This window comes from Amphibalanus amphitrite, unplaced genomic scaffold (genome assembly GCF_019059575.1).
Source record: "Amphibalanus amphitrite isolate SeventyFive unplaced genomic scaffold, NRLGWU_Aamphi_draft 001114F_arrow, whole genome shotgun sequence".
Taxonomy (NCBI): Eukaryota; Metazoa; Arthropoda; class Thecostraca; order Balanomorpha; family Balanidae; genus Amphibalanus; species Amphibalanus amphitrite.
Genome location: NW_024882608.1, coordinates 162,649 through 186,823, shown reverse-complemented (window position 1 = coordinate 186,823; position 24,175 = coordinate 162,649). Strand labels below are relative to the sequence as shown.

Genomic DNA, 24,175 nt, shown 5'->3' with positions numbered 1-24,175 from the left:
TTACTAAACGGTCCCCGTTTCAGACCTATGCTGCATTTGTAATCTATTTGTACGACATAATATATTTTTACAGTGTTGAGTGTTGCCCGTAAGTCGGCAGTTACTAAATAAATGGGTCCACTGACAGACCAAACGAAATCCTAAATCGTTGGGAACACTAGAAAGTTACATTTTTATCATTTTCGTGGGCTTATACCTATAGGTATCTAAAAAATTCGGCCATGACCCGTGACCCCGCTGCACCCGTCCATGGATGGGTACCAATCTGCGAGTAATTTGGTCGTCTTGTCGTTGTCACTCGACTTTCTTTTCTAATCCTTCGACAACTTGATGCTAAGCCATGATCGCATTACTTCGAAATCAAGGACTGCTTTTTGGGCAGGCTGGGTTCATTGGAATCAGTTGACCACAGACAGATCGCATGGATCGCATGACAAATAGCCCCTGGCACTGAGCCGCTGAAATTAAAAACGTAGCGTAGCGCCACCAGAGAAGATTTGTAGCAAAGATCACCAATCTTATATCAGCCACTTCTGGAAAGGGTTCAGACAGAGCGTTCAGGCCATTTTTTGCATTCAAACGGTGGTACCAAGATGATATGTAATTCTTCCTCCACAGGTTCTAAAGGCAGGTGGTGTACCGTTTAGTGTATATTGCATGAAAACAAAGTGCATGGTCAGAGTCGCGTTACTGAAATTTGCTCGTCGAGACAAACCCAAGAGCCAAATTATCTTTGGTTGTATTTACGACCTGAAAGGTTAGATACCTTATTAATTAATTCATAACAGCCACGAAACCTATCAAATCCACTGACAATAACGATTCAGGTGCGTATAGTGTGTAATGAGGTATTACGACGAATGTTAATAAGTTATTATGAAAATAATACATTGTTATGAGTCTGGAACGGTAACACATCAAAGGAAAGGTGAAACGAAATGGATTAAAATATGGCTCAATAAGTTGGGACAAATTTTTAATTATGAAACCATTTACAAACATTGGAGGGCCAAAATATCGCTGAACACGGTAGCAGTACATCGAGATGGTTAGCATGTCATGACAAGTCATGACGTAATACAGGCGAGAAGACCTTTGAGCGCACCATATACGGCTGCTCAGCAATTTAACAGCGCTGCCTCGCGAGCGCTTGTCTCATGCTTTGTGTGCATTGACTTAATCACGTACTGTCTTCCAATGGGAACAAATCGCGTGCGCGAAAGTAGCCGTTACAAACGTCTGCATAGAAATATAAAATTTGCAACATAATTGCCATAAAAATCAATTTAGTGCAATCGTCAATCCATATGGTGGGTCCTTCTATGCCATGACTAAATCTCTGCACTGCAGAGAGCTCGCAGGTTCTCAGGCTCACAGACAGGGTCGCTATCCTATCACAGCTGCAACGGGCGTCCTCACCACAAGAAATATCCGGTACACCGGCGGTCTCGACACTATGTCCAGCACATTCACAACAGGTTATCACAGGCCAGACTGTGACGGCGACCCTCACCGCAACGTCAGCGCACCCACCAGTCCCACATACACATTTCCTTTGGACTTAAGCAGCAGATTCTCCAGTAGGTTAGCAGTTCAGCTCTTTCGTCACTAGTTCGTCACATTGCTGACCACGGGTCACGTCCGTCTGCTCCTTTCCGAGCCGGGTAGACAGGCCTGCGTCGGCGGAAGGTGTACTACCAGAGGCCTCATACCCCCTGCACCCACATACACACACAAAAATCGAGACCCCTTCAGTTGGCGGGTCCCGGCTGCGGCGGCAGCGTCGCCTCCCCCACCGCCTCCCCGGCGGCTCGGTTGGCGTCCAGCCGGGGCATGGCTCCCTCCAGGATCTCCGTATAGTGGGCACCGAACACCGCTCGGTTGTGTGAGACGATACGCAGCAGCTGCCCGCCGACACGAGCCAGCTCGGCAGAGGTGGACGAGAGGCCGGGCGGCACCTTCATCGGCGTGGCCGTGGTGGAGCCGATGATGGTCGACAGGAACTCGCGAACACGCCGTCCTGCCGGGGGGAGAAGGTGACACGCCGTCAGACACTTCAGTCTTAACCAGAGCTTTGCATTTTGCACTAATCTCGGTCAAGTGAAAAGCACAGTCTTGGGATTGCCGATCAGTATTTCATAGGGATGGTTGAATTGATAAAATAATGTCACTAAAATCACATCCAAAAACGATACGAATTGACAACTTCAAAGGTAACGATTGTACGGAGGGGTGCCACCGGACGCCACTTTGTCGCAAATACCGGCAGCTGGCAGTGTTTAGAGGGTTCTACCGGCCTCATCTGGTACAAACCGGTACAGTGCCCGGTGGTAGACAGTGGACACATATGGAAGGTAGGGAGCACGGACAGAGGTTCGGTGACCGGTGGCGGGGAGCGGCGGGGTGCAGGGGCGCGCAGCTGGGGTACCGTGGAGCAGCCCAGGGGCAGGGATGCAGCACTGAGGAGGCAGGGGAGCGGCACGGGGGGAGCGGATTTAGCGGGGAACGGAGATGATGGAAGACTCGGCTAACGACATGACACTGGGGCTTTCCAGACTGTCCCCCTTCATCCCCCCCCCAACACAGCTGACCGAGGCATGTGTCGGTGAGGCACCGGAAGAGTGAGCCATCACCCGCCGACAGTAGCGAGCCGATAATCACGTGAAAACGCAAACCACTCGCACGCCACACACAGACCACAGAGGTGTCGGCGGAAACCGGCGATGACTAAGGGAACCAGGACATATGGTGAATAAGGGGCATGTTATGGTCTGCAATCAGTTGAATGGTATCCCACCTGAAACTGCTCTGCTAGCCAATTAAGTTTATTGATACCGTTATTCGTGCCCATTCCATTCTACACATTTATGTTGTGACAATGGTCCTATTACGGAAGGGTTGTGCTCGACTCAAAAAAAAAAATTGCCGACTCGACTCATCATTCAACTTCAGAAAGCCCTGACTCAACTCTGACTCAAACAAGGAGCTGATTTTTACCCTTGACTCGACTCATGACTCAAGCGACTGAATGAAAATATGAGTCGACTCAAACTTGACTCAAAATTTTTGTTGAGACAAGTGAGTTGACTCAAAATTGACTCAGATAGAAAAATTGTTGAGCGGGGGGGGGGGGGGTGAAAAAAACCGGCAGCAGGGCCAGGGCTAAGTTGTTAAGCGGGGTGGGGGGAATGAAAAGCTTGTTTCTAGAAAGTTGAGTCAGCTGACTCATGTTCCTAAATGTTTGACTCAACTTTGTGTCAAAAGTTATTTTACTGACTCAACTCTGACTCAACTCAACGCCTTAATATTTTTGTCCGACTCAACTCTGACTCAACTCAACAGCTCAACATTTTATCCGACTCGACTCAAATCTGACTCATTTGAGTCAGAGTTGAGTCAAATTTCTGACTCGACTCATGAGTCAAGCACAATCCTGGTGAGTATTATGATGTGCATGTTCTGTTTTAAATCCTAACCACAGCTAGCGCCCACAACGTACTATTATAACCTTTTGTCCACATTAGGATGTCTAATGTTAGAATGTCTAATTGTCATCAATGAGGTTCCCAGTATCCAGCCTACGCCAAGGGACGACACTTTCCTCAGCTGAATACAGACCACTTGCAGCCGCTACCGAACTCCTTAGACTCAGCCGATTGTTAAGTCTATGACCTGAATAATGCAGCCGATTAGCATAGCTACAAGGAAAGAATCGATCATCGGCAGCATGCTAATTGAGTAACAGAGCGAAGCGGGAAATGCCAGCACGGGGTGCAGCAAGCATGCAATGTGAAAACACGAATATCCCCCTTTGGCGGATCCACGAAGGCGGTATCGGAATTGTATTCGAAGCTCTTCGGTCGTTCTTCAACGTTAGATGTTAAACAGAAGTATCAAAACACTAAACAGATGGATAATTTACATTCCCTGTGCGTTAGCTCTTCAATCTGTATTTGTATATGCTTAACAATTTTATGGTCAACGTGATCGAGCGCAAAATATCTTGTAAGGCGCCTCTTTGCCTATCTAAGTTTTGAAAAGTTTGCGCCAAGGGAAAGTATGCGTTTTTTGTGAGTTGTGACTAATCAGGTCTGAACACTACTCGTACAGTGCGAAAGTCGCTACCTAACCCAAGAACTTAGTAAGAAGAAGCGTAGTAATAATGATCCAAACACCATAAAAGGACCGGAACGTTTCGCAAAAGACTGATACAATCCGTCTATAGTTCGAGCGCCAGTCAGATCAGAGCGCACTCCCCGAGCACTGACCCATGACTCACGAGCCCAATCTGCCGCCCATCCCATCCCACCCTGTCCTATCCTAACCACCAGCAGACTGCGTGGTGACGGCATCCGGCAAAGTCATCATGGAACACTGAGTCAGTCCCGACCACCGCACCACCCCAAACGACCACCGACCGACCACAGCTCGGAACAGGCACCCCCAACACTCATCACTGCGGGCTTCTGATCTGATCATCACAGAAACTGATATGCATATTTCGTCGATCGAAACGTTCAACGCTCTGGTTTAGTAGGAAGCCACTATTCGACACGTAATTCAGACATGAGATCACGAAATCGTGAGATCAGCATAGGGAAAATTGTACGAGTATTCGAGTTGTACGGGTGCTGTCTGAAATGTGTTTAGCTTCCGTAAGGTTTTGATCTTCGCCATCCTCTAAGGCACTCTTGTCAAATTGTGGGGCTCATGTGCTCTTTTTCATTTCTCATATGGATTTCTTTTTTTACCGACAGATCAGAATCTACAAGAAGTTTTCCTGACAACTAACTCACGTCATGTTTGCTTAACTAGCTTTGAAAATAACTTGTTAGAAATACGCAAACAGCCGAAATGCACTCATACAAAGGCACTGAGGTGAGAAATATCTTGAAGGTAATCCACACCTTTCCCGGACATAGCGATTCTACCTACAATGAACGAACATTTTTTTCTTGTCACCGCATGAATCGGGATGCCCGAAGCCGTATACTGTCCACTGCAACAAAGCAGCCCACCCACAGAGGGCAAAAATAAAATATAAATACCGTCACAAACCAACATCTACTGCCATTGTAAATAAAACGTGACAAAGAAGTTAATCTCCCGGACCTGTAGACTTGTGAAACATGACAGAATATTTCAACATTGCTACTGAATCACAAGTGATTCGAGAAACTTCAATTTTTTAAAACCAGTATGTCGTGGAATTCCACGTCGCTACTTCTATTTATTACGGAGCGAGCGAAGCGAGCGGAGTCTTTCCTTAGATTAACGGAAATTTCTGAGTATGAGCGGCCGGCCGGCCGGCCGTGCGGACGCTTTTGCGAGGCTTATATCTCAGCAACCACTTGACCGATTTACACGCGGTAATTTTTGTAGGGTAGCTTCATTCCTTCTACCAAGTATTGGACTATTCCCAATGCATGTGGGTGACCCCTTATGCACGTGCCACGTGCAAAACGAAGAGGTGTCAGTTTTGTAATTGTTGCAATATCTCGGTAACTACTTGGCCGATTGCGCTGAAAGTTGGCATATAGGTAGGCACCCACTAGGCACTGCATATCCATGTGCCAGAGTTGGGGTGCTGCTGCACGTGCGCACGTGCAGGGGTCGTTTCCAGATCTCGAGAACGGCTGGACCGATGGCGCTCAAATTTGGTACACGGTTAGGGACCAGTTAGTAGGGTGCCGTGCACAAGTCAGTTGGGACCCATTTTGCACGTGCGCACGTGCAGGGTGTCGCTCCCAGATCTCGAGAACGGCTGGGCCGATTGTGCTCAAATTTGGCACATCGCTAGAAACCGGTCAGTAGGGTGCCGTGCACAAGTCAGTTGGAGGTACCCCCTCGAAATTTCGCACGTGCAAGACTCACCCCCTCGCTCGCTCCGTTAGTCGCCCCAAAAGGCGCTATACTGGTCTTTATATACCAAATATACCTCACAAAAAAGTCAACGAAAGCCGGAAACCAGGGCTTTGCGCCGCGTGCCGATACTGCTGACTACTGCCATTAAATGGTTCATTTTCAATGGGAATGACTCGAGACCCACCAAACGGGATAGATGCTGCGCCTACATGAACGACTTTCTGTAATATCAAACAGACCTCCGCTTCTCGTAGTGGTTTGAACGTGAATCTCCACATACGGTGGCAGGATGCTAAGGCTGGAGGTCAGGAAGACAGAGGATCTCAGCTTAACAGTCCTGTCTTGTGGTGCTGTCCATGGGTTGAGTGTGTGTGATGACGGGTCACACAGTTCCTGCATAGCGTCCTCCCAGCGCTTATGTCAATAGATGATGGCAACTTACGAAGGCAGACAGCCCGTGCCACCGTCCGTCATTGCTCACTGATCAGAGCCCCCCCCCCCCTCCCCCAGTCTAGGACTATTCTCCCCGTTTTAACTCACTGATAAGCGCCCGCAGTCCGTGGCTTTTCTCCCCGGTGACAACTTACTGATCAGTGATCAGAACCTGCAGTCCGTAACTGCTATTCTCCCCATCATTACTCAGATGAGTGCCATCAGTCCCTCACTATTCTCCCCGTTTATCACTCACTGATCAGTGCCCGTAGTCGGTGGCTATTCCCCCGACACTACACTGAACAGACCCCACAGTCACTCACTACTCTCCCCGTTTATCACTTACTGATGAGTGCCCGCAGTCTCTCACTATTCTCCCCGGTTATAACTCACTGATGAGCGTCCACAGTGTGACTATTCTCCCCGGTGACAACTTACTGATCAGTGATCAGAACCTGCAGTCCGTGACTATTCTCCCCAGTCCCCGATACTATGCTGAACAGACCCCACAGTCCTTCACTATTCTCCCAGGTTATAACTCACTGATGAGCGCCCACAGTGTCACTATTCTCCCTATTGTAACTCACTGATGAGTGCCCGCAGTCCGTGGCTATCCTCCCCGTTTATAACTCACTGATCAGTGCCCGCAGTCCGTGGCCGGGGTCCCGCAGCTGCTCTATCATGTCGGCCATCTGTTTCAGCTGTTCGTCCGTCGCCGCTGGCAGGCCCTGCGTCTGCAGACCGGCCCGGACCTCTGAGACACACTGCGCGGCCACGTTTGGCAGCAGTTCAGCCAGCTTCCTGCACGGAGACACCGGGAGGGATACGGTCTTCAGTGATCCCATAAGAATGGTACGTCAGAGAAATTAGAACATTTCATTTCAAAACTACAAGTCATTCATCAAGTCAAAACACGGCATCAAACTTCCAAAAAGGCAGCCAAAATGCTTAGACCCCACTTGAGAGACCCTTTCACTACTCGAATCCCCCTTTCAAAGACACGTCTCCGTCGATCAGCGCAGGACGACTCACTCGGGAGAGTCGGCGTCGGCGAGGATGGCCATCAGTTTGTCTTTGAGCGTCTTGCGGAACTCTGTGACCGCCTGCAGAGGCTGTCCACAGGAGCTGTATGTGAGCAGCAGGGCGGCAGCGGCCGTCATCATCTGCTGAGCCTCCAGACGCAGCTCGGTCAGACGGCGCCAGTCCATTGCCAGAGTCTGAGGGGTGGGGGGATAGGGGGTCAGACTGAGCCTCCAGACGCAGCTCGGTCAGACGGCGCCAGTCCATCGCCAGAGTCTGAGGGAGGGAAGGGGGGTCAGTCTGAGCCTCCAGACGCAGCTCGGTCAGACGGCGCCAGTCCATCGCCAGAGTCTGAGGGAGGGAAGGGGGGTCAGTCTGAGCCTCCAGACGCAGCTCGGTCAGACGGCGCCAGTCCATCACCAGAGTCTGAGGAGTGGGGGACAGGGGGGTCAGACTGAGCCTAGAGACGGACCTCGTCAGACTGAGCCTCCAGACGCAGCTCGGTCAGACGGCGCCAGTCCATAGCTTAAGTCTGGAATATGAAGAAGGAACAGACTGAGCCTCCAGACGCAGCTTGGTCAGGCGGCGCCAGTTCATAGACCATAACCATAGTCTGGGTTTACTTTTTGGGATCTCCGCTGTTCCTAGCGGCTTTATTTGGAAGCAATAGTTTGGCAGCTGAAAGTGCGGCACTTGTTGCACGCAAAGCTGCATATACCACCGCGTGCTACAAAACGTTTTAGTCAAACATTTAAAAATCGTTAGCTGCGCTGACGTCACACATTCAGAGGGGTATTCCTATGCATTTAGCCCCTCTGAATCAAAATGCTGCAATTTTGAAATTCAATATTTCCGATTTAAGGCATTTCTCGATGTTGTGAGTGCCGAAACCGGTAATTGTGAGCCAGGGACCCTATTTTGGCTATCTCAACTCAAATCTAATGTTAAGGTGGGAGGGTCCCTTAACCAGACGATCATGGGCCTTCGCAGGCGATCATCAGTCTAAGAAAACGAGCATCTGTTTTACACTTAACACTTAACAGACGATCATCGGTCTTAAAGACGATAAGCTGTCCACGAACATCGGTCTTTAACAGACTATCATAGGTCTGAAGATCCGGGACAACCGAGTGACACTACAATAACTAGCTTTGGCCAACTGACGCCATAAATATTACATAACCCATCATTCTCACACCGCATCGAGGTAAGGTCACCTTCAGAAGGCACCTTTCTCGCGATCGGCAGAGAAACTGCCCATAAACAACATCTGTCTCCGCCTACACCACACATCCGCCCCTGTTAGACCAGCGAAGGGCAGCGGCTGCAGTAGCGTCAGAGCGGTGAGGTCAACAAGTCAACGCTGCAGCTGCTAATTTCGCAACATTCAGCTGGGAAAGCCACGCCTAAATAAGCCTTTCGATCACGCCAGATGCTTTCGCGACGTCACTAGAATTTCCGGAGGGACGGCAGCTGCATTATAAACAAAAACACTTTTCTTGAATATGAGTGAAGCATACAAATTTGGTAAATATTTAGTCAAAAAAGTTCGAGGCGCTGGAAAGGCACACTGCAATGGCATTAAATGTCACGCCAAGAAGCAACCAAGAATGTAAAAGCACTAGGACGCCACGATACAGTTAAGGTGACAACTGACAACCAATATTACATCGAAATTGTGAGCAAACCATCGCCTCTGGTAACTCCGTGAGTGGAGAGTGCTCTCAACTCAGACACCTTGGCAACTCTGTGTGTGGGGAGACTGTTCTCACCTCCGTCACATCGGCTCTGTAAGGGAGTTTTCATTTCTCACCTCTGGCACCTCTGTGCTGTCGTCCCAGTCGAGAAACTCGAGGTAGGCGGCGTTGACTGTGTCCCGTATCCGCGTGGCCGGGTCGCCGTCATATACCACGTTCCGCTCCAGCCACTGGCGGGTCACCAGCAGACCGTCTGGGGGGGGGGGGGGAGGTCAAAGGGTCAGTTTGGAAGGGGTCATAGAGGGAACAGAGAGTCACGAGGAATCAGCATGGGAGAGGTCACACAGAAAGTCGGCTAAATATCAATAATACAAAACATTGTGAGTTTAAAGCACCGTTCCAGGCTCTTCCGATCGACATAAAAAAATACCTAACATGGAATCATCATATTACGAACAGGATAACATACATCTTGACATATCTTCAAGCTAATTTTGGAAACGGACATATGATATTCACCTCTAACAACCGTCCCTCAGTCCAACTACCAGGGGAAGCGTTGACCTCTGGAAGGTCACACCACCTCCCCTCCCCCGCCTGTAACACCGGGTGACATCGGAGACGGATGACACATCATCTCTGCAGCATCTACTGCGTACCGCCTGTGATGAACACGGATGCGGCGCTACCGACCAGCTGTGGCCGGGAAACCCGACCGGAGCCCGACCCGACTCGCCACCAGTCATCCCGAGGGGATGGCCGCGACCGGACAGGAAAACGGGAGGTGGCCGGTCGGTTCCGTCCGCGACCCACACCCGGTGGCGCGGCAGACCGCAGGTGAATCACAGAGCCCGCGCTCGTACCAATCGGTGATCACGGATGGGGTAATGGGGTGGGATTGGAGCGCCAGTTCCGTAATTCTTACACGACAAACTTTTGTGATTCACGACATTTTTAGGTTTTATATCCGACATCTGTTTCTGAGGAAATGGGTGTCATTCCATACCGATTTAGTTACGCCACCAAGAAACAATGGTGAATGTTCAGCCCACAATCTGCATAACCAGGATATAGCCATCAAACCATCAGCTAGCCGTGAGTCAACCTTCTTGCATAACGTATATCATAGCCACAGCGTAAACATTGGTCTATTGACTAACCAATCCCGATTTACAATATCTTAAGGTGGGCAGTTATCACAAAAATACTTATTAATTCGACACAGCAAAATAATGCATTTTACCGAGTGCTTTGAAGGCAGCTACGCTACTCAAATGCAAGGAAAGAAAGGAATACAGCCACAATTCAACAGGGGGTAAAAGTCTGTCTGAGGGCGCAGAATCACACTCGCAAATCGAAATGATTGAAGTGTGGTTCGTAACCCGTCCTGGCTTTGGTTCCGCACGGCAATCATCAGGACATTGTGTTTTATTTACTTTCTTTTACGTTGTCTTCCATATTTTTTACGCTTCACATGCTTTGCATCTGACTTTTGATTGGATAAGCCATGGCATGGAGCTTATGCCAAATAAATAAATGGATAAGGAATTATAATAAGGATTCCAAATTACTTTTTTGAATTTTTTATCGTACCGTCCCGTGTCCACTGCCAATCTAGCTACTCTATCTAGGTACTTATCTGCTTGGTAATCCAGCACAGAATTGGGAAAATGGTGGCGCCGCTTGAGGGCAATATTTGACAAAAGACAACAATAACAAGAACAAGTTACTATAGTCTCGAAGAGAGGAACAGTAGCCAGCCTACAAATTACAGAGGCCCCGATTTATAACCGACCGACCAGCCATAGTTGTGACCTAGACGTTGATACTTGATACCTATAGAATGAAAAACCTGGATCTTTGACTGATAGAGACCAGAGTACCCCTAAAAGCTGTGACCAATCCAGGGTCGCCCACAACTACGACCGACAGACGGACAGCCCGTTGTCACTGACCGTTGGTGGTGCTGAGGTACTCGGCAAACTTTTTCTTCTCGTACTCGACACTCTGGGCGATGATGTGTGGCCGCACCTGCTGGATGGCAAAGTTGGCCATGTCGATCCGCATCAGCTCCAGCGTCTGAAGAAAGTGAGAATAGGACGGAAATCGTAACCACACTAAGGAACACACCGTATTATTCACAACAATAAATTTGCGAGACTCGAGCCAATCAATATTCAATACTACCACCACAACACTAAGTCAGCCAATTCACAACCTTGCGAAGATCTAGCAAATCAACATTACAGTAATCCTAGGGATTTAAAAGAAGAATAAGATCAATTAACAAAGTACGGTGAATATACTGATGACGCCAGCGCAGACCGCCGCGTCGCTCAAGCGTATCGCCTCACCTCCATGATTCCTCTGAACACGTCGACTACAGTAGCGCGCTGGCCCAGCTCTCGGATCGCATCGTCCCGCACCGGCGCGCAGATCCGAGACATGATGGACAACACGAAGCCAGAGTACTCGCTAAAGTCTGTGGGAGATACGCGAGAGTTTGGTCACCGGCGCGCAGATCCATCCAAGACATGATGGACAGCACGAAGCCAGAGTACTCGCTGAAATCTGCGGGACAAGAGTACAGGTTAGCGGCGCGCAGATCCGAGACATAATTGACAGCTCACGAAACCAGAGGACTCGCTCAAGTCTGCGGGTGAGCGGTGGAATACGATTAGCGGGGGAGGGTGAAAACCGCCACGGGTTCAAAAAGGAGAAAAATGTCAGGTGAGGGCGTAACAACTCGAGAGGCTAAAATATTATCGCACTGAAGGCGATAAAGCAATCAAAATATGGTAGACCGGTTCTAATCCAGCTTTCATATGAGGATACCTATGCCTCGGAAGGTGGTGCTGCTAACGCTCAGAGGGTAGCGGCTCCGGACCGGAACTGGACTCGCTTTCCCCTTCCACAACTAACCAAACAATCCGCAAATCTCGTCACTGTCCACCAAGAGCACATATTACAAATATGAACAAAACACATCTAACAGACAGCGCTCATCCGACACTGCTGGTGGGACCCAGTTCAGAGACGGACTATACTGAGCATACCAAATGCACTGACCGAGTGTGCCGGCCTCTGCCTGCTGCTTGATGACCGTCTCGTCCAGCTTGTCCTCTACCTCCTTCTTCAGTGACGTGTGCTGGGGAAGCAGCAGCGACAGCAGCGTCTGCAAGAAAACATACGGCAAACGCAGGCACGTTAGTGATTAAATCAAAAAAAGTCGAACGTTGATGGCACCGAAATCGAGGGAGAGTGCGGCCGGCATCAGATGCATAACAGCTCAACGTCATGCTGCCGCCTTATTTCGCTTTGCTTAGCGAAAACAAAGACCTGTGACTTGCCTTTATCACATTAGCATTTATCAAGCGTACCATGACTACTCGTAAATGGAGTACGCAGTTTAGCCGCGGATTAAAAGACTCTTGTGACTGATCCGTGGCTACGCGGCGTTACCGGTTACTATTCGTGCGCTCGAGAAGAGTGAAAAGAGGGGGCACCCGGATTTGAACCGGGGACCTCTCGATCTGCAGTCGAATGCTCTACCACTGAGCTATACCCCCACGGCAGTGGCACGCTTAGAAAAGCAGATGCGGTAGCTTACTCCCTGAGCTGCAGCGGGGCCAGCCCGCCTCCCACAACATCACATTCCACAAAGCCGGTTCGCCCACCTCCCCGCCTGACGCACGGTAAACATGCCTGACAAACCGGACGGCCTTGCACGAAGCGGCGCACCAAACCGAGAAGGGATGCCGGGCGGCCGGGCGCGTACCGGCGACCGCGGACGGGGATGGGCTATTGCGTATCGGAAAGAAAAACAATTCCCTCGAAGACATCTGGCCAGTGGCCATCACTCTTCTGAAACCTAGCTATAAAGGACGTGGCAAATAGTGACCTAACATAGAGCCCAGTCCACATCAGCCATAGCGATGGGTGCCCGAATTAAATGGACGACGGTCATTCATTCGACGGTGGAATTTTCTAATCAACACCGCTCATTGAATGCGCGCCATAACTCTTCAACAACAACAACAACGCTCATTGAACACTGGACGGTCTGACGTGTCTGGTGTTATCCGTTTGGATTCGACAAAACGACAGAGTCACACTCACGACCTCTACAGTTGAAACGCAACTCATCATTGACCGGGATCGCCAGACGGCGGTAATCTGACCTCTAGCCTCGGTCACTAGACTTTCACTAACCTGTTTGACCTCGGCGACCGACTTGTCTGACCTTGGCGGTCAGCATGTAACTGACCTGTTTGATCTCGGCGGTTGACCTCTGACCTGACCTATCTAACCTTGGCAGATGACCTGTTTGACCTCTGCCAGCCAACTTAACACTAGCCTGTCAGTCCTCAGTGGCTGACCTGTCTGAAAGACCTATGACTGACTCGTGTGACCTCCCTCTGCCGGCTGACTTATCACTGACCTGTTTGACCTCAGTCATTAGACTGAGCGCCTGTGAGAAGTCGGGCGGCTCAGACTCGAGCTGCTGCTTCAGGATGTCCCAGAAAGCTTTGTGAGTCATCTCCTTCACTCGTCCCAGCAAACTGAAAAACAAACGAACGCAGATTGAGCACCTGTTAGGCTGAATTATGTTTTATGCGCTATCCTCGACACATCAGCATTACTTATTTGCATCACGGTAAGAAAACAATGTAAAATTTGAAATAATGCACATGGAATGCAAGTACAACATTGAGCATTGAGGTGCGCGGCATGCGTATGATGACGATCAGTGTTTCCGGTGCCGCAGCAATACATTTTAATGCGGCCAAACGCAGGTAGAAGACCACGCTTTCGCTGCTCTGCGAAACGAAATCGTTACAAAATCTCGTTAATCCACGACATGTTGAGAGGCTGATACAGTCATTGCCTGTGTTTGAAAGGCTAGTCGGAAAATGTTCATCATACATCGCGGTCATGGTGTGCGGCATTATCGTTCCCGTCAACGGTGTAGATGGCGCTGTGCTCGACGGTACCACATTTGCTCGCCCCTTTCAACACGAGAGGTTCATCCATGACTGCAGTCTGCTGGCGTTCATTTCAAGCTGCTTTCATGACGTTTTCATTGCTTTCATATTAGCCAAGATGTTTGAAAATTAATCACAATTACACCATTGTTAGTAGAAATAACCGATATTCATACCAACTACGATAAAACCCACGGGACAGCGCACCCGGTTCCGGGACCAGAAACTAACCTGTTATCAGGTGCCTTGTACTTCTCCAGCTTGAAATCGTGGTCGACGGCGATCTCGTGCGCCAGCGCCATGTTGCTGACGCCATTGGCGGCTCGCATCACCTCCTCGAGGGAGACAAAGCGGGGCGGCGAGGCGGCCACGCCCGGCAGGAGGAACCCGGCCGGCGAGGTGGATCGCGCCCGGCCCGCGCCGCTGCCGCTGCCCTGGCTCGTCGTCCGCTGCCTGAGGGATGTGAGACACAGATGGGTTAGGAGTGGGCTTACCCAGGCTGATGAGGGAAGCAAAACATGTGAGGCACAGCAACTTTTTAGGGAATAGAACCAGGAAAAGAAAGCAACATATGCAGTTAGGGCAGCTATGATTAAAAAAAGGACAACTCTGATAGTTTATTGAGTAGATTCACAGCAATTTATGAGGCCACTTGAAACCTTAAAGGAAAGCTTGCTAGCTGCTGCAGTGTACATGTTGGCATGAAATATACATTACACATGAAATATTTCCAGCAAAAATAACAAACAACCCGATCAATGCCAGAAAAAAACAATAAAATATACCTATTGGTTTATTGGGATTAGGGATATTATGTGCCTCTTTTATTTGCGATTAAACATACCTTTTTGTAGTATCTTGAGTCTGATCCATTGACTCTGATGGTGGTTTGTCTTCTCCACTGGATGCCATTGCTTGTAAACTAGGAAGAAAATGGAAATATTGATGAACTTACCGAGCATAGTCAGAACATATCTAGCATCTAGTTAAAAACACACACACACAAAGGCACACCAACATAAAAGTCTAATGGCACTTTACCTGTCCCCCTGTACCTAATAATTAGATTGATCTTAGCAAAATAAAACTTCTAGATCTAGTAGCCTTATTCCAAAGTCTTCTCACATAAATTCAAGGAACCAAATAATAAGTTATTATTAAAGGCCAAAGGGGCAGGGGAGGCACTAAGGGTGTGTTGATAGGATTGGAATCTGTCACCATCAAGAATGGTAAAACAGGCATTCAGCTTGTTGTACCAAATGTGTCATTTCTTAAGTTGCCAAATCAAATGTTTAATGAAGAAATTTTGAGTTACATCACTCAATAGTAAAGGTAACATCATGAGCGATCCTTCCCCAGACTTAGACAATAGACAGGAAAACATGGCAATCTCAATAAGATCATCTTGATGAGAACACATTCAGCCAGTGAGTGGTTCGTGCATGTGACATGGTGAAGATAAAAGAAAGACTGATCACAGCATCATGCAGATTTTGGGACGGGTGGAGCAGTCAGCAGTGCAGTGCCACTCCCAATATGGTACCATGATTAACTGCTGTACAGGTGCAGCATCATTGTACAAAATGATATATGGGAGACTGGGTATAAGTATATGTCAGAGAACAATGGATCTTAACCCTGCACTGCAGTTGTTATGGTTCACGTCAAAAGTGCAATATGCATATTTTATGGTAAAAATTAAAGCTTGATTGGTGTAGATTTCCAGTGAGGTTGGTGTCAGATGGTGCAGATTAATAGCCCTAAAGGCTCTTGCTGCATTTTGCAGTATGGGTGTCCTGGTCCCTTTTCCCACATTGATTTTCATAGAAGCAGCATTTACAGTTAATTCCTTTCCTGGTCCACTAAAAATATTGAACACATTTTAACAATACAGAAGGTGGGAAAATTCAAAAAAATTACGACGAACCTTATGAGTTTGAATCGTGACGGACAGAACTAGAACAGCTTGAGCTTCGATATCAATATCAACATCGGTCTGGATTTGGATTCAGATTATCCCACGGTGACTGCACCAACTTGAACTTAGATTATAGAAGACTGATGGACTACCCGGACATGAATGACATGAATTACGTTGACAGCTCACCTATCGTGGTACTGCTACCGCTGAGAAGAGAACTAGAACATTTATCATCAGCAACCAAGGCCCTATCAGCCCAGCAACCAACTCTCAAATTTCCGCCCAGAGAATTCGCGAAGCGTCCGCCGCCCACAACAAAGGGCCTGTTCCAGCGCCTCCAGAAACCTCCAGAAAGCTCCAGAAAGCTCTAGAATTCTCCAGAGAGCGTTCCAGCGCCTCCAGAAAGCTCCAGAAAGCTCTCGCCAAAGCTCCAGAAACCTCCAGTAGCCTCCAGAGAGTTGAGAGGTCCAAATTTCTCTGGAGGCTCTGGTCTACAATTATGGCGCACATGTGACAATCACGAATGTAAACAAAGGACATTTGACTGATAATTTTACAACTTGAATGTAAAGAAAATTACATTGCTATAATTTTATTTATCTTTTTAACTAAAATTGAAAACAAATTTTGCGTTTCAAGAGAGAACAATCGTCATTCTTTTGGTATCTATGACACCAATCTCCAGAAATCTCCAGATTGCGTTCCAGCGCCTCCAGTAAAACCTCTGGTAGAGCCTCCAGTCAAGAATTTATTCTGGAGGCGCTGGAACAGGCCCAAAAACCGCGTGCGTCACTCATCGTCAGTCTTGCGCCATTCCAGCCTCATAGTGAAATTAGTGTGTTCACGAGCAATTAGGCGCAGTTGCTAGCTGTTTGAAGCGCGAATCATTATTCCTACCGGCACCGCTCAGCCCCGTGTATTACCCTCAGTCGCCTCAGTCCCTCTCCTCCGTTCCGTGCTTCTATCCTCAGGATACTGAAATCCCTCTCCTCCACGCCGCAACCCCCCTCCGGGCTGGACAGGCAACTTTATCTCATGCGGGCTGCTCCCTTGGAGCGGCACCGCTGCTCCCTAGGGAGCGCACCCCGTAGCCGGGTCATGGATTACCTACTACCTGGATCGGCAACTCCGCGGAATTCCCATTGTATTGCGCGACCGCCCGAAAGTGCTGCCACCTATCGAGCAGACTGATCCCTGCTAAGGACAGCCCGCCGCCGCCGCCCAGTCAGACAGCGGCCGATACCAGCAAAGTCCGAAAATGACCGGCAAGTTACATGGCCTGAACCAGCCGCGGCTAAGTTTGGCATAGGCCAACAGTGTCGGGTTCCGGAAGAGCGGTCCAGGGCGGTTCCATAGACTATGTATCGTTTTGGAAAGAATGGTGTGGTCAGTGGTGGGTCGTTTACCGAGCGCGACTGGCCGATTTTACCTCAGCACGTCGTATTGTTAGCTCTCATGGCCAGGCCAGGCGCTTTCTGCCAGCTGCCTGAAAATACCTTCGATCAAACGACTTTGTCTATCACTCGGATTGCCCCTGATCAGCTTGAGCATTCCAACTCAGTCGTCGGTAGACCGCAGAGGAAATGTGCCGTCCGCCGTGAAACATCCAAATCATTGCTACAGCCATTTTGACTGACTTATAAAGATCAAGACAAATGCTGTCATATCGATTAACGAACATCTGCACCACTGACAATTTCTATCAAGAAGCATTCCAGGATTATAAGCTTACCATACACCGTTTCGTTAAAAAACTGTTTCCATATTAAACTTATGTTTGCCGTCGCATGAGCGAATTGCCTACTGAGTACAGGCTGAAACCGATTCTTTCCGCAGTCAGAAATCATGTGCGAGACCGAGAGTCTATTCAAATAAACCCCGGTCGCACTCTCATCCATAACACGCACCTCCTTGCGTGCGATTGATGCTATTGCAACTGATTGATTGATTGCGTGCGATTGATTGATTTGAATAGGCTCTCTTGTGCGATTTCCTGACTGTGGAAATAGTCTGTCTCGGCCTGAAGTTCAGAATTTAACACAGGTTCAATGACAACTAAGGTGAAAGATGACACACAATGTATACAATGCATATTATTGCATAGACTGATAGGTAGATTTCGAGAAACGACGTGCCACATGCCTACTAAACGGTGTCGTAGCACCAAGTTGGTTTCCAATTCACACCTCCCACCAGAGTATATCGGGAATAAATGCAAACACGATGCACACGAACGCATTATCCGCTCAATGGGTATGCCCGTAGTGGGTATGTTAGTCAGTTACAAACGCTGTGATACCTTAAACATTTTCGGTCGAGCCAGTTCACAGTTCACACCCCGGCCGCCTGCTGCCGTCACGTCACACGTGTCTGCAGTGGGCGTGCACCTGCCTGCGTGTGCGTGCATCATAATTCACATCACAAATCACAGGATGCCAATTCAAGTCAGCACACCGTGGAAACTGAACCCATCTCTTTGATCTGAAACAAAGAGTGAGAGAGGGAAATTAGATACCTGAGCATACCGTAATGAAATGGAGAGTGAGGGCATTCCAAGGCAAACTGTTTCCCCACAACATCACAAAAAGTATTTTACATTGCGATGATGTTGGCAAAAAATAAAATAAATAATACCTTGACAAGATACTCCCAAACAAAAGTACCCAAAAGCTTAACACCTTATCTGCTAGGCTTACATAGTTTAAAATGGCTTTATCTTACTTAAATCTATCTGCTATCTACACACAGTTTGGCTAGCACTCGTTCTAAAAAAGGTGATTGTTATATATCATTCAATAGAGGGAAACTCACAAACTTCTTCGTACTACTCTGGACCTTTTGGCTTTGAGAAAAGAAGGAAGCTGATGTCAGGGACCAGGGTCGGCACTCTTTTGTCATTTGTGGTTGACAATGACACACAAGCTTGAGACATGATGTGTCAAACATATAACAAACATATAACAAACATAAAATTAAACATATAAATAAGTGATTAAACATTCCAATTACGGAAATTATACGATTTTTAACGACATACGGCGAGAAGCAATGTGCGCAAGTATCGTCAACAGCCGCTCTTTACAGTAATATTTTAGGCCACTCAGACCCTCCAACCACAAAAAAAAACTTACCAATCTTACCTTGCCATCTTCCTCCATCTTCTGAAACCTTCCAATCTGCTCCAAAGGGGCTTAAATTTTCAAAAAACAAGGCAAACGATCCTACAACGCGACGCCGACCATTGTTTTGAATAGCACCCGCTCCCCCGCGTCCTTAGCGCTCGACACCACTGCCACCTAGCGGTGGTCACAAACATCGAGGAGTTGCCGATCCAGGTTCTACTTCATCCATGGCCGGGTGCAGTGAGTGCCTTGGGGCTGGGTGGCCTGTCCTCTGGACGGGCTCAGCCCCGGCGACTCACTAGGGTGCCTGCCCAGACCAATGTCTCCCCCTAATTCCTATCATCCTTCCGGCTCTGCAATGGTCTTGTCAGACCGAAAGGGCCTAACCCAACAAAACAAACAAACAAAGTCCCTCTCCCTAGTCCCTTCTGTCCTAAATCACCTAAATTCGGCTCCGCTCCTATTCTGAAATCTGGCTCCGTACCTGGCACAAATGCTAAGGGCAGTGAAAGTGGGCATCACACCATAGTATTTTAGCATAGTGGACGCCAGCTGAAAGATCCAGAATTTCCCGAAAGCCGGATTGTTACCCCCCCCCCCCCCCGTCCTTCCCACTAACTTTCAAGGAAAAGCACCAATTCCAGTGGAAGCACCTACTTGACCGTGCAGTTTCGCATCCAAGGAGCCAACACTGCATAGACATCCCTCGTCGATACATGCCCGCGACACGCCGCGGCATTGTATTTGTAACTATAACCCTTTCGCTTCGCGATCTCATCCCGCAATTAAAGCGCATTATAAGAAACTGTATTTATTTAAATGAACTGATGAACAATGGCTGGTGATGCTCTTGCGACCATTGATGTGATGCGATGATGAAACTACAAAGACAACCCTCCCGCGCCCCTCAGCTCCTCAGACCTCGCGAAACAACCTGCAAGCAACGCGTCACTCCCTGTAAAATAAATACCCCGCGGGGCGTGAGGTGAGACAACAGGTTTCTTGTCTTAACCGGCGGCCGCACCGCGGTCGTCAACATCTTAGCGTATTTCTATCTGACGCGCCGTCAGCAGCACCGCGACGAGCATGCGGTTTCAGTCCAGTCTTCTTAGAAGTCACGACAGCCGCGGTTCACAACACGTCAGAACACGGGCCCGAACAGCCGCGTTTGTACATTCTCGAGTCAGTCAGTCTGAGGGACAGGGCTCACTCATCATCCTCATCTTCGTCGTCATCATCGTCGAACTCGTTGGCTGGTGCCGCCAGGGCAACGCCGTTCTTGTACGCCTCCATCTCCTGAAATCGAACAGCACGGTTACAACGAATTCCAGAGCGACAATATAAACGGAGCTAAAGAACAATACGTGACTTCGCCTCAAAGGCCGAGACCCGATTATATAGACTGCGTCGTGATCAAACTTTTTGCGAAATTACATCAAACATCATTAAGGAACGTGGATCCATTGCAAGTGATGTGATGTTCTGTGATGCGAGTGATGTACTGACCCTGCTGTAGCGCTCCTTGTCCTTCTCGGCCATGGCGACATACTTCTTCTTGGCAGCCTCGTCCACCTCGCCCCACCGGCGGCCCAGCTCCTTGGCGATATCGCCCACCGTGAAGCCCGGGTTGGCTTCGCGGATACCCTGCCGCTCGTCGTTGCAGAACCAGAAGAACGCTGACAGCGACCGCTTCGGGGCGTTGGGGTCCTTCTTGCGGCGGCCGGTCTTGGTCTTGGCGCCCGGCGGGGGCACGTAGTGCTTCATCTCGGACTCGAAGCGGGCCTTGTCACGGTCGGCCATCTCCACGAAACGTTTCTTCTCCTTATCGTTCATCACCTGGAGATGGGGAGCATCGTTTGAATTTTGATAACGCATGCTCGATCGATGGTATCAAGAGCACGCCAGTGTCGCTTGTGCCGCTACGCTTATGTGCCCGTGGCACTGTGGCATCACAATATTTGTAAATGGTAAGAACCGCCACGCCAAACCAGTTATGTCTCAGGGTCAGGGTTGACAGCATTATGCCACCGTACAAAAACTTATCGTCAGACCATGCTGACCCAATACCCATGAGGAGATACGCCTATACATTCACATAAATCAAGGAAACAAACAGGGTCCACCTACCTTCCACCTGTCGGAACACTTTTTCGAGAACGCAGCAAAGGCGATGGCCTCATCAGGGTGCTTCTTACGATGCTCCTCCCGGCAGGTCTGCACGAAGTACGCGTAGGACGACATGCGTCCACGCGGCTTGTCGTCCTTTACACGAGGCATCCTGGTAGTCTAAGGGTCTCTCTTGAGGAAACCTGAGAAAGGGACAGTTCGTGTTACCTAAATGGCTTCCGAAGTCATCGAACGTGCTCTATATATTTTTTTCCTTAAATTCCATGAAGGCGCACTAACCCAAACGCATCCAATTATGAAATCAGACGACCTGAAAAATTACGCCACGTTTCGCAATTTCATTTCTTCAAATTTTGTCTTGGGGGGGGGGGAAGAACATGACCATTGACCAGGGTCAGCAGGGGCCCAGTGTCCATCTTTAGTTAACCCGCGCCCTGCTGGGGGGGGGGTGTTTGAACACCCCCCCCCCTTGTGGTTTTTCGCGAATATCTCAAAAACGGCGGCGCGGAGCGCCGCCGTTTTTGGTACACCTTATCATACATCAATTCTACACATGTTGTAAAAATTTCAGACCAAGGTCATTCAAGGTCAGGTCACCAGGTCACTTGAAGTGACCTCACCTCATAAAAACTTTCAATGTCTGTCATAGCTACACCGAGTGACCGATCGCTTTGAAACTTTCAGCGATTGCTAATAGCAATAGCATGTACAAAATGTATATCTCAGAATTTTGATATCGATGACCTAAGGTCAGGTCAATTTTGCGACCTCCCCATTATAAGTCAATGGGAGAAAATTGAAATGCGCCTCTTTTGGATGAAAGACATTATAAACACTCCCAAACACCGAATTACATGTGGTTTAGACACACTGAACTTGAAAATGGTGTCCGTGACCCTTGTTTATGCCCTGAGGTCATCTTAGGTCACGAATGGTATCTAACAGTTTTTCGCAAATAACTTTTGATAGAGGCATGCTAGAGCGATGAAAACACCTTAGATGTGTTCAGCTCGACGATACGGATCGACTGATATGCAACATGACCCTTTCCGGTCAGGTCATGACCTTGACCTGAGGTCAAATTTTCAAGTTGACCTTTCAAGGTCAAGTTATAGTTCATTCGATGCGTCTTGACGAGAGGAACACGATGCCGGTAAAAGTAAGCTCGTACAAGGCTTGGGTCAAAAGTTATTGCAGAAAAACTGTTTTCGAAAAAATCGGCTATTTTTGCAGTTTTTGCCCCCTGCAGGCAAAACCGTTGACGTTAGGTCAAATCTGAGAGAATTATTCAGAAAGGGCGTTAATAGGGCTATCGAATGCGCTTTTCCGCGGCGCTGTAGCTCTATTGGTTCCCGAGTTATGCGTTGGCTTCTTGAAAATTTTCGACATTCGACCTGGAAATCGGCGAAATTTTGCCTTCAATGACCTCTGGTGACCTGACCTTTGACCTGACCAAAAAATTGACCGAAGTGATTTCGTCATTATTTTTTACGCTCTTTCGAACGCCGCCTTCCGCGTATCGCTACGTGGCCCAGGAGCCGAGTTACAAGGGGGGGTGTTCAAACACCCCCCCCCCCCAGCAGGGCGTGGAAATCCAGGACCCCCAGCAGGGCGCGGGTTAAACTCTCTAAAAACAGCTAAGTGCTAGTGACCACCGCTGAATCACAGGTGACGCCGACACGGCATAGTTAATTCTTGGTTTAACGAGAGGCGCTTTATTTCATCTCTGGCGGATCAGCTCAGCGGCCGGCCGACTTGGAATGCGGCGACCCCCTCCCCGCCCGTCGGCCGCCGCACCGGCAGGGACCCGACAGGCGGCGCCAACCAGCCGGCTGCTGCCGAGGGCCGGCCGCCGCCGCCCGCGGCTGGCTCGTGGCAGCTGGGAACCGAGGCGGTCGGCCGACCGGCCGGCCGGCTTCCCGCCAACCTCGGACCACACACGGACAAAGCGACACCGCCTCGAACGGGAAACTTTGCAACCAAGCTGATGATGCTATGATTTAGGAACCTTGCAGCTTGCCGTCATTATTGTGTCCTCGAAAGAAAACAATACATTTCTGGCTATAACCATGATACATCAGTCAACCTGGTCACAGACTTTCAGCATCATTTTCCAGCAATAAAAAAGACGAGGCTTTTACACACACTGCATAATCTTCAGAAACAGTCAATGATGCAAAATGAGCAATTTTCGGAGTTTGCCGTTCACTGAAACACGCAAAATTTATCCTCAGAAATAACTACTCGTAGTCGTATCCAATGCGGTGAATGCATTGGCAGCGGCTCCGGCAGCCGTGCTCGGCATTGGACGGGGCCGCCGGGATCGCTCAGACACTAGGCTCGGCCGACAGCGTCGTGGGAAAACTCACCTATTGGATATTTAACAAGGTTAAATATGCATAAATTAATATAAAACGAAAAGAAAAATTATCGCTTTTGCATTTGAGACACTTATCACATCCATTCAACCACCTGGCAACACGTAAACGTTCTTCAAAAACAGCCTCCCGGCACGCAATGCCTTCACTATGGCAGCCATACTAACGCAATGGCGGCCGTCCGACAGAAAAACCTCTCGAATCAAAAGCGAAATAAAGACCCTTTCTGCTATCAACAAAACTTAACAAGGGTATAAACTGAAAGATGAGATTCTATATTTTCTTATGCTTAAAAAACCTCAACACACGACTCACAAAGTATCGACTTACCAAAGCCGGAATTCAACGCAATTTTACAACGGAGACCCTATGGAGCCTTGCACATCCAGCGACAGAGAGGAAGCCGACGGTGCATAGCGAGGATATGGGCGAATTCTCGTCGTCTGATTGGTCAATCCTCGAACCAGCCGCCGTTCTCCACCAATCAAGACGAAAGTCTACTTCTATTACAAACAAATATAGTGACAAGAAAAGTTAGAATTTGCGTGAATTCCACTTACCATAAAAGGTGAACAAAGCAAAAAATAGCCTCATTAGAAATATGTAGCATTTTTGACATGTGATCGAA

The 24,175-nt window shown here is 48.7% G+C and overlaps 2 protein-coding genes and 1 non-coding gene across 5 annotated transcripts; all 3 read right to left on the bottom strand.

The window, feature by feature from the left end:
* Positions 1-637: 637 nt before the first annotated feature.
* On the bottom strand, positions 638-16,444 carry LOC122370258 (T-complex protein 11-like protein 1). 2 transcript variants are annotated; one of them, XM_043345715.1, is made up of 11 exons: positions 16,107-16,444; positions 14,844-14,921; positions 14,231-14,452; positions 13,456-13,576; positions 12,084-12,189; positions 11,369-11,496; positions 10,970-11,093; positions 9,131-9,267; positions 7,330-7,514; positions 6,932-7,098; positions 638-2,020 (listed from the first exon to the last, which is right to left on the bottom strand). In XM_043345715.1, exons 2-11 carry the CDS (start codon positions 14,909-14,911, stop codon positions 1,752-1,754), a joined length of 1,527 nt encoding a protein of 508 aa, XP_043201650.1. In that variant the 5' UTR covers positions 14,912-14,921; positions 16,107-16,444; the 3' UTR covers positions 638-1,751. The 2 variants fall into 2 exon arrangements, with proteins under 2 accessions (XP_043201650.1, XP_043201651.1); XM_043345716.1 differs by having other exon boundaries at positions 15,927-16,372.
* On the bottom strand, positions 12,512-12,583 carry Trnac-gca. Its single transcript has one exon. It is a non-coding gene; the product is annotated as a tRNA-Cys (tRNA).
* Positions 16,445-19,837: 3,393 nt separating the features above from the next.
* Positions 19,838-24,073, bottom strand: LOC122370257 (high mobility group protein DSP1-like). Of its 2 annotated transcripts, none has more exons than XM_043345714.1 (4): positions 23,878-24,073; positions 21,170-21,351; positions 20,549-20,878; positions 19,838-20,338 (listed from the first exon to the last, which is right to left on the bottom strand). In XM_043345714.1, exons 2-4 carry the CDS (start codon positions 21,317-21,319, stop codon positions 20,249-20,251), a joined length of 570 nt encoding a protein of 189 aa, XP_043201649.1. In that variant the 5' UTR covers positions 21,320-21,351; positions 23,878-24,073; the 3' UTR covers positions 19,838-20,248. The 2 variants fall into 2 exon arrangements, with proteins under 2 accessions (XP_043201649.1, XP_043201648.1); XM_043345713.1 differs by having other exon boundaries at positions 23,863-23,941.
* Between the last annotated feature and the right edge of the window lie 102 nt (positions 24,074-24,175).